Consider the following 10,171-nt stretch of genomic DNA (forward strand, 5'->3'; position numbering starts at 1 on the left):
TAGAGAGAGAAAAGGAAGTGAAAATTTATGAGGAATAATGAATGTGTCGTTCTTATTATATCAGCGCGCCTACTTTTTTAATTTAAATAAAGACACGTGTCATAATCAGGACGGTTGGATCAAAAGATCCAACGGTTCTTATTGATATGCTAGACTCATCTAAGATGATAGACTCATGGGATGCTCTCTCTCTCTCTCTCTCTCTCTCTCTCTCTCTCTCTCTCTCTCTCTCTCTCTCTCTCTCTCTCTCTCTCTCTATATATATATATATATATATATATATATATATATATATATATATATATATATATATATATATATATATATATATATATATATATATATATATATATATATATATATAGAGCCAAGTTCAAATGAGTCCACTCAAATATATGAGTCCCTAAGTCCTTTTTTTGGCCCTTGGATTAGGTGAAACAAAGGGCTGAGATTTGTTTGAGCTTTACGTTAAAAAAAAAAAAAGAAATCAAGTAATAATCATAATGAATACACTTTTTATTCTCCCAACACTGATTACCTCGTATTCATTAGCACAACTATAATATCCCTTTCACGTTCAACTGTATCCTTCTCTCTAACCCTTTCTTCTTCCTCATATTACTCCCTAAAAAATTATTCTTCATACTGGTTTAATAACATCCTTTCATCCTTTAGTTCGTTATTTAATATTTCCTTAAATTTTCGACCATATCCATCCTCTATTTTGTTCATCACTTATATTTCATGGCTGATATGGAGATTGTGGCTTATGAGGCTGTTGAGAACGGTAAGATGAGTACTTGTAATTTAATTGTTCTATAGAGATATTTTACTACTTATCATTGTTTAACGTTGTATAGTTAAACGGCTTATGAGGTTACAGATTTTTTTTTTAGACGATGGAGGGGAGACGAGTAGTCGTTTGCTTTAGTTTTTGGTTTAGGGTTATTAAAGTTTCAGTTGTTGTACATTAGGATTTTTTTAGCAGATTTTTGGTAATGATATGTTTGTACGTTGGTTTAGTTTACTTTGATTAATGTTTTTTTTTTTTTGTACTGAACTTTTTTTTTATTTGATTATTTTTTGTCGTCAGTTATAGCTGATGTAGATGATGAAACAATTCCACCGGTGTCAGAGGAAGACTTTTGTAAGCAGTTGGAGGATGTATTTACACCATACATTGGGATGGAGTTTGGGGATATTGAGGAAGCTATAACATTTTATAAGGTGTACGCACTTGGGGTTGGGTTCGATGTGAGAAAATACACGACTAAAAAGTGGCGTGACGGTACTATAAAATCAAAACTATTGGTTTGTAATAGGGAGGGGTTTACAAAATCAAGTAACAAAAGTCCGGGTAAGGAAGAAGATGGAAGTAAGCAGGAGAGAAGAAATAAGCTTAAGAGGATTGGTTGTAAAGCTCGGATGAGGTTATTTTTGAAGAATGGTGTGCTTTTAGTGGACCGGTTTCATGAAGAACATAATCACGAGCTTGTTGCTGTCAAAGATAGGGAGTTTCAAAAATTATCCAAAAACATTTCCAAGTATCACATGGGACTAATTGTCTCAAATTCAAGGGTTAGTAGCTTAAAGTTTTAAAATTTATGTTTAAAGTTTCACAATGTACTTTTAAAGTTTCAATAGTGAGTGTGTGTTATGGTGTCATAGTTTTTTTGTTGTAAGTTGTTGATGTTTTAATTTTTGTATATTACAATTTCGTAGTTCACGCATAAAGTTCCATTACTGAAATATGTAGTTGAATTTCCGGAAATAGATTTAATGTTTCACAAAATGTGAATTAGACTTTCAAAATTGTCTTTAAAAGTTTCAGTGCTATATGTGGCAGTTTGTAGACATGAACTGTGTTGAAGTTGCAAAATTTGTCGTTAAAATTTTAAAGTTAACCTCTAAAGTTTTAGTGCTCAGCTTGGGTGTTAAAAGTCAGGAAAGATAATGTTGTTATTTTTTTTTCCATGACCTCAGTTAAAGTTTCAGAAAAGAGTGTTGAAATTTTGAATGGAACGGTTAAAGTTTCATTGTGATTACATTTGTGAGAGTGAATTTTACTTAACAGGGTTAAAGTTTGTACAACTGATAGGTAGAAATTATTAGTAGACGTTTGAATGTTCGAGTGTGAATTGAATTTCTGTTCTGAGGTTGGTTTGTTAATTCATTGCAGCTGAATATTGGAGCAACAAGGACTTACAGAATGTGTAAGGAGGTTGTTAACGGGTACCACAATATAGGGGCTAGTTTGAACGACTTCAAAAAATTTCAAAGAGACATAAAGTGTTTTATTCATGAAAGAGACGGACAACTTTTCATTGATCACTTCAAGAACATGGCAGAGACTCGGCCAGACTTCTACTTTGACTATGATGTTGACGTAGATGGTAGCCTACGACGCGCAATTTGGGCGGATGGCATTGCTAGGAGGAACTACTATGTCTTTGGAGATGCGGTTTCTTACGACCCTACTTACTCCACTAACAAGTACAAGATGGTTTTCACTCCCTTCACAGGGATTGACAACCATAAACGATCAATAACTTTCTGTTGTGCCCTTATAGCAAAAGAAACTACGGAATCGTTTAATTGGGTGTTCGAGAGGTTTCTGATTGCTATGTGGGGAAAGGAACCACAGTACATAATAACAGATCAAGATCCTGGAATAATTGCGTCAGTACCCGAAAAATTCAAGACAGCACGGCACCAGTTCTGCATGTGGCACATTATGAATAAGGTTCCCTGAAAGTATGGTAGAAAAAGGAAAGATTACCGGGTATTTCTAAAAAAGTTAAATGCTATTGTATGGGACGAGGAACTTGAAGCAGAGGAGTTCGACAATAGATGGTCAGCAATAATGGAGGAACACGTACCCGCTGACATTGAATGGTTTACGGACTGCTATGATATAAGGAGGCAGTGGGTGATGGCTCACTATAAGGACTTGAGAATGGGTGGTATTATGAGGACGACACAGCGGTCGGAAAGTGAAAACAGTTTTTTCAAGAGGTTTGAGGCGAGAAATGGTACTCTTGTTGAGTTTTGGATGCGCTTTGAAAGTGCTTTGGACCAACAAAGACACAACCAAAAGAGGCTTGATAACGAAAACCGTCATTCAAACCCAAAGTTATGCAGTAAGTTGGCAATAGAGACTGATGGTGCGAAGATTTACACACATGATATTTTCGAGGAGTTTCAAGAGGAGTTAAAGAATGCAATTGGTGGATTTAGTTGCAAGGGTTTCTTGGAGTCGAACAACTTAGAGGTTACTACCTTGAAGGATTCATTGGGAGGCCGTAATTTTGATGTTCAGTATAACCCAGGTATGAGTAATTTAGTGCGTAGCAGATTTATTACTTGTTAAGAAGCGTTTTACATAGTTGAAGTATTAGAATTTCATGAAATTGTCTTAAAGTTTCAAAGTTTAAATTTCATAAAACTATGTTTAAACTTTTACATAGTTGAAGTATTAGTACGTTGATTTATTACTTGTTAAGAATTGTTTTAGATAGTTGAAGTATTAGAATTTCATGAAATTGTCTTAAAGTTTCAAAGTGTAAGTAATAAAGTTTCTTTTAGTCATGAAAGTTTCAATTTCATTTGCTAACTCAGGGACTTTTGAGGTGAACTGTTCCTGTAAACTTTTTGAGAGGAAGGGAGTACTCTGCAGGCACATAATTTGGATTTATTCCGGTAATGGGGTAAATGAAATTACGGAATCTGCGATTGCTAGGAGATGGACAAAGGATGCATTGCGGAGTGGTGACTATAGTATCGGGGAGTATATAGATGACATGGATATTGTAGACAGTAAGCAACTTCAGATGACAAAATTGTGGTCGGAAATTCACGAAACAATTGGAGTGCTTGTTGATAAGGAAAAGGAAGACGTTGAAGGTCTTACTAATTTAATAAGGGAATTTAGAGAGAAGCTGACACCGGTAGGTGAGAAGTTGAATAAACAACAGGAAATGGAGAAATTACTTGGTTGTAAAGCAAGTAAGGAGATTTCTATACTGCCACCTAAATATTCCAAAAACAAAGGGAGTGGGAAAAGGATTTTGTCTAGTAAGGCGAAGGCCATTACAATTGCCAGTAAGCCGAAACGCATGTGCAATAATTGCAAGCAAATGGCACACCATGACAAGAGGAACTGCCCTAACCCTTTTGCTGAGCATCCACCGCAATTGTTGGAATCATCTGAAGAAGAGGAGGAGGAAGAGGAAGAAGTAGAAGACTTGTCGGAGGAGTAGGAATTTTTTTATATTAAAATGTATTCGTGAAGTTAATGTCCTAGTTTTTTTGGTAAAACTTTGAAGTTAATCTGTTGTATGCAAAGGAAGTAGATGTTTGTGTAGTGAGGGTCTATGTTCGATTTTTTTTATTTTAAAATTCTGAAATTTATGGTGAAATTTAAGGTAGCCAATTTTTGGATTGAAAAATTCCATGCAATGTTGAAGTTTCACAGTTATTCTTTTACAATTTCCAGGTTCAGGCATGAATTTTTAAAAATATTGCTTTGAAGTTTCAACATGAGTGAGTTGAAGTTTCACTGTTGGTGCATAAAGTTTCAGAATATGAAACTTTCTCATGAAATTGAAATATTATTGTCTGATTGTTTGAAATTTGTGAGGTGAAATTTCAAAATACTTCCTAAAAGTTTGAAGAGTTAATAGTTGAATTAAAAAAATATCTACATAGTTGAAGATTTAACATGAGGCAGTTGAAATTTCAAAGGTGAGGATTAAAGTTTCAGATTGTCGACAATTGAAATGGAATTTAAATATTATTGGATGACGTTTCAAAGTTTGTGAGTTAAAATTTCGAAAAGCGTCGTCAAAGTTTCAGAAGATGTCTTTGGGATTTTATTATTGTATCTTTGATTGAAGTTTCAACTTGAGTAAATTGAAATTTCGAAGTTGATGTTTAAAGTTTCAGAATCTGGAGGAGTCACTTGAAATGTGTATAGTTTAGGTTAAAGTTTCAACAGTTATGAGTTAAAATTTCAGAAAATGTCCTCAAAGTTTCAAAAAGTTACTTTGGATTTTTTTTTTCATACGTTTGGTTGAAGTTTCAACTTCAGTGAGTTGAAATTTCAATGTTGACGGTAAAGTTTCCCAATGTGGAGAATTCACTTGGAAGTGAAATATTTTAGGTTGAAATTACAAAAGTTGTGAATTAAAATTTCAAAATGTGCAGTCAAAGTTTCAGTATTTGAAATTGGAATTTAAATATTTTAAATTTAAATATTGTTGGCTGAAATTTAAAAATTTATGATTTAAAGTTTTAAAATTTCTGATTTAAAGTGAAATATCTTTGATTGAAGTTTCAACTTGAGTAAATTGAAATTTCGAAGTTGATATTTAAAGTTTCAGAATCTGGAGGAGTCACTTGAAATGTGAATAGCTTAGGTTAAAGTTTGTGAGTTATGAGTTAAAATTTCTGAAAGTGTCCTCAAAGTTTCAAAAAGTGACTTTGGATTTTTTATTTTCATCTGTTTGGTTGAAGTTTCAACTTCAGTGAGTTGAAATTTCAATTTTGACGGTTAAAGTTTCACAATGTGGAGAATTCACTTGGAAGTGAAATATTTTAGGTTGAAATTACAAAAGTTGGGAATTAAAATTTCAAAATGTGCTGTCAAAGTTTCAGTATTTAAAATTGGAATTTAAATATTATAAATTTAAATATTGTTGGCTGAAATTTGAAAATTTCAGATTTAAAGTTTTAAAATCCTTCGTCAAAGTTTCGGAAGTTTAGTTTGGAATTTTATTATTACATGCTTAGTTGAAGTTTCAACATGACTCAGTTGACATTTCAAAGTTGAGGCTTAAAATTTCAGAAAACGATGGCCAAAAAGTTTAAACTAACATTTCAAACGATGGCCAAAAAGTTTCAACTGAAAACTTGCAGACTTTTTTCATTTAATGTTGATCCTGCTAGAAAATTATAGCTGGTACAAATTTAAGTACATTCAAAACAGTACACATGTTCAAACAGTAGTAGGCTACATGAAATATTAATAAAACATTGTTATTTTTTATTCAAGATCTTCGAAACTTTACGCCTAGCATATACGACTTGCCATAAGCTTTCCTTTTCAGCAATAAATTTCTTCACATTGTCCATGGTTTCTGCTCGAACTTTGTTCATATCGGATAATACAAGGGTCGCAGCCAGTTGGATACACAGATAGCGCCGGCCAATCTTCTTCGGAAGGTCTTCGTGCTCGAAAGGGGCACCCTCGTAACATAACATGTGCATCATTGTAAATAATCCAGACTCGACTTCATTAGGTTTTGGACTCTGCCAACTTAATTTGATCTGGCGGTGCCTAAACATAGCGACCTCTTCTGCTCCGGATACGCCTCTTGATTCGAGGTAGTCACTCATTGCACTGGACTGCACATAAGTAAGATGTAGTCATAAGTTAAGTTACATATTAGTTGCGTCGATTTCATCGTAGATATAGTAAGAAACTTACAATGATTTGAGACACCTTGAAGACTTTGGAATTCTTAAATTGCAGGTATAGCTGATGGTCAAGGACATCGATAGTACTTGCAATGAAATTGATACATATGCAAGCAAAATGATCGTCAATATTAACTGGTACGAAGATGAGCTCTGCATTCAAGTTGAAGGTATGACCACAGTGCTTGATGTACAAGTCCCAAATATGGAACAACGTATCGTAATACGCACTAGTCTGCGTCTCCTGTGTACCGTCTTCTTGGTTTTCCAACCATCACATAACCACGTCCTGCGAAATATTTGTTCTTATAACTGGTTACAGAATATTTCCATTTTGAATTATATAAATTTCATCCACTAAATGTCATATAAATTTAAATGTAGATGCGTACCGTGTGGCGTATGCCTAGGAAAGGCATTCTTGGTACTTCGTTTGCATCTGACTCTATCTGATTCAACAACTTGGACCAACATTCAATAACAGTTGAGGACATCTTGCTATCAGGTAGCATTGACATGATCCCATCCCTACAAAGTACGGCATTGACTCGTGTAATCCGCCAATTGTTCCCTGCATCGTGAAATAAATGCGTCGTAAAAGTTGACTTTGGGATATTAATATTATCTGCTTGGTTGAAGTTTGAACTTGAGTGAATTGAAAATTCAAAGTTGATGCTTAAAGTTTCAGAATTTTGAGGAGTCACTTGAAATGTGAATAGTTTAGATTAAAATTTCAAAAGTTGTGAGTTAGAATTTCAGAATCTGTCGTCAAAGTTTCAAAAAGTGAATTTGGTTTTTATTTTCAACAGTTTGGTTGAAGTTTCAACTTGAAATAAAAATATTAACCAATGCAACTTATATGGTGTGTGTGTACTCACATTACAAATATACTTCAATTGGCTATATGAACCAATACAGGTTAGACACCAAACTTACCTCGGGTCCAAATCGTGGTCGTCAAGGAAGCAGTAATCTGCTACGTGCTTCCTTAGTGTGGTCATATCCTTCAATAGCAATTGGTTGCACCTTAGAGTCTTAGATATGACAAGGGTAGTCAAATCAGCAACACCGCAGTCGAGAGAGTAACCAAGACCATCACCGCTCCCCCTAGGACGAATTTTAACAGCTGATAACTCAGTTGTCGGAGAATGAGTTAATGGGGTTGTTGGTTGAGGGGTAGTTGGATCAGGTACACTTAAACGGGGACACTTGGATCCTTCAACTAGTGGTTGACTACTTCTTTTAGGCCCGATAGATTTAGAAGCTGATTTTGTGGACGTAAGTTTACCTTCTTTGAAAGATTTAGACGCGGAAATAACCTCTTCCCTCGACTTGTTAATGTCACTAAGTACAAGCGTCGCAGCAATTTCAGCCATGTACAAGTTCATTGCGTCCATGGTGCCTAGCCCGCAGTCAAAGGGTTTGCCATTATAAAGGAGCATGTGAATCATCATATAGGTACCACAGTCATTGGCTGAGTATCCTAGACCTTGCCATGCAAAGTTAATGTTAACAAGTTTAAACTCGGATACTGACTTGCCCTTGTCTAACCCTTTGGAAACCAAATACTTGCCCATTTTGATTGCCTGTATGTATTTGAAAATGGAAATGAATATAGATAATAAGCAAACATGTGAGCATTATATGTAGAAGGCAGATATATGAAATTCCTCAACAACTTAAAGTTTTAAAAAAAACCAATTAAACTTTCATGAATAACAGTTAAAGTTTCTTTGAATTTGAGTTAAAATTGCAGAGCTCAGTTTCAGAAATTATAGTTAAGTTTCAAATTTTGGGGGTCAGGTTTAGCTTCTGTAGATTAGAATTTCTGGGAACAAGTTAAAGTTTCAAATATCATACTTAAAGTTTCAAAGTTCACGTTTAAAGTTTCAGTTTCAAGATTGGGTGTTAAAATCATTGGTAATTGTTAAAGTTTCATATTGTTGAATATAACATTTCAAAGTTGGCGGTTAAAGTTTTTGAGTTAAGTTTTGTGAGTAAAAGTTTCAAACTAGTGGTTTAAAGTTTCAGAAAATGTCAGTTAAAATTGGAAGTTTCAGAAAATGTCAGTTAAAATTTTGAAGATGACGTTTGAAGTTTCAGTAAATATGAGTTAAAAGTGCAAAGTTCAGGTTTTAATTTTTTGTAGACTAGAATGTATGTCAACTGGTTTAAAGTTTCAGAAATTGTAGTTAAAATTTCAAATTCCACGTTTAGAGTTTCACTACTAAGATTATGTTAAAATCCATGTAGACTCTTGAAGTTTCATTTATTGCGGTATAAAATTTCAAAGTTCGCAGTTAAAGTTTCTAAACTAAATGTTGATTAAAGTTAGCAAGCACTGGTTAAAGTTTCAGACAATGTGTGTTAAAATTTGGAGTTGGACGTTTAAAGTTTTAATATCGTGTTTTTGCTAAATTTTCAAAAGTTGATGAATGACTTAAAGTTTTAATACTGTCGTAGGAGTAGAATTAAAAGTACAAAGCTTGGGTGGAATAACTTACAGTTATAAATGCAATATTTGAGATAGGTAAAGTATCGAAATCTTCGCTATATGAACGGTTGTCAAGGTATTCAACCTGCTTTGCGGGGAAATTTATACATACACAACTATAGTGAGGCGAACCATCTGATAACCCAGGAATGAAGACCTGAGGAAATTCAACATAAACCTATTAATAAAACTTACAATTAAGAATATTAAAATTATAAATCGAGATAATAATGGGTTTAAAAAGGTTACACATACCAAATCAGAATCTAGCTGAAATTGAGATACACAATCACTGACCCAAATGTCCCATGTTGTGAATATATCTTTAGTTAGGTCTAGCACTTGCCCCTTTTGTTTGGCTTCCCAAATTTGGAGTACAAGACTCTGTCATAAGATAGGGAACAAGTAAAAATTTGACACTTTGTTGTGAAAAGTAAGTAACTAAAAATGCGCACATACAGTGTGGGTAAGCCCAAAGAAACGGCGGGAAGTTGGGACTGGGGCAGTTGTATCAGTCATGATCTTGTTGAGTAACAGAGACCAGCAATCGATAACATTGTTCGTGATCTCAAGACCGGGTTCTAACGACCGAATGTCCTCCCTCGGAATGAAGTACAGTCTTGTGTAGGATACGATTGTTTCCCTACAAAAAATGTGCAACTAGGAAGTCAATACAACAAAAAAAAAGGGTATACAGTTCTTATAGGTAAAACAATATCAACTAATATAAAGTTCTTATAGGTGACTTACAGTTTACTATAGTTCTCCGATTTATTGAAGATGTAATCCATTACATCCTTCCTCCTGCTAAAAACGGATGTGAATAGTCTGTTGTTGCGGCGTAAAACATCAGACACAAAAACCTGGCTCGGATCGGGTCCACCACAATCAAAAGAGCAACCGAGGTTCTCAGGGACAATAGACATGCAAGAAAGTTTGGTTTTTGAATGAAATAGGAATGGATGGTGAACACCATCAGTTTGAGGGACATATATTGCAGGAGCCTCTTTATTTGCCTCATCCAAACCTTGCACCATATCACCTGAACGCTGTTCAGGTACGTCTGCTGCAACAACAGCCGCAACCACATCCCCCGAAGAAAGCAACTCAATCGGAATCTCTTCTTCTCACACCTCCTGGAGAATGGCATTTACTTCAGCAGTAGTATAAATCGGCGCAGAACCAATTAGTTGTGTAATA

The 10,171-nt window shown here is 34.6% G+C and overlaps 2 protein-coding genes across 2 annotated transcripts; both read left to right on the plus strand.

Moving 5' to 3' along the window:
* The first annotated feature begins 744 nt into the window (after positions 1-744).
* LOC141638998 (protein FAR1-RELATED SEQUENCE 5-like) lies at positions 745-2,752 on the plus strand. The gene is made up of 3 exons (XM_074448183.1): positions 745-787; positions 1,094-1,578; positions 2,180-2,752. Exons 1-3 carry the CDS (start codon positions 745-747, stop codon positions 2,750-2,752), a joined length of 1,101 nt encoding a protein of 366 aa, XP_074304284.1.
* A 111-nt stretch (positions 2,753-2,863) lies between these two features.
* On the plus strand, positions 2,864-4,259 carry LOC141638999 (protein FAR-RED IMPAIRED RESPONSE 1-like). Its single transcript, XM_074448184.1, has 2 exons — positions 2,864-3,329; positions 3,619-4,259. The coding sequence occupies exons 1-2, from the start codon at positions 2,864-2,866 to the stop codon at positions 4,257-4,259; spliced, it is 1,107 nt and encodes a 368-aa protein (XP_074304285.1).
* Positions 4,260-10,171: the final 5,912 nt, after the last annotated feature.

The sequence above is a fragment of the Silene latifolia genome, unplaced genomic scaffold, assembly GCF_048544455.1.
Source record: "Silene latifolia isolate original U9 population unplaced genomic scaffold, ASM4854445v1 scaffold_246, whole genome shotgun sequence".
In the NCBI taxonomy this organism is placed as follows: Eukaryota; Viridiplantae; Streptophyta; class Magnoliopsida; order Caryophyllales; family Caryophyllaceae; genus Silene; species Silene latifolia.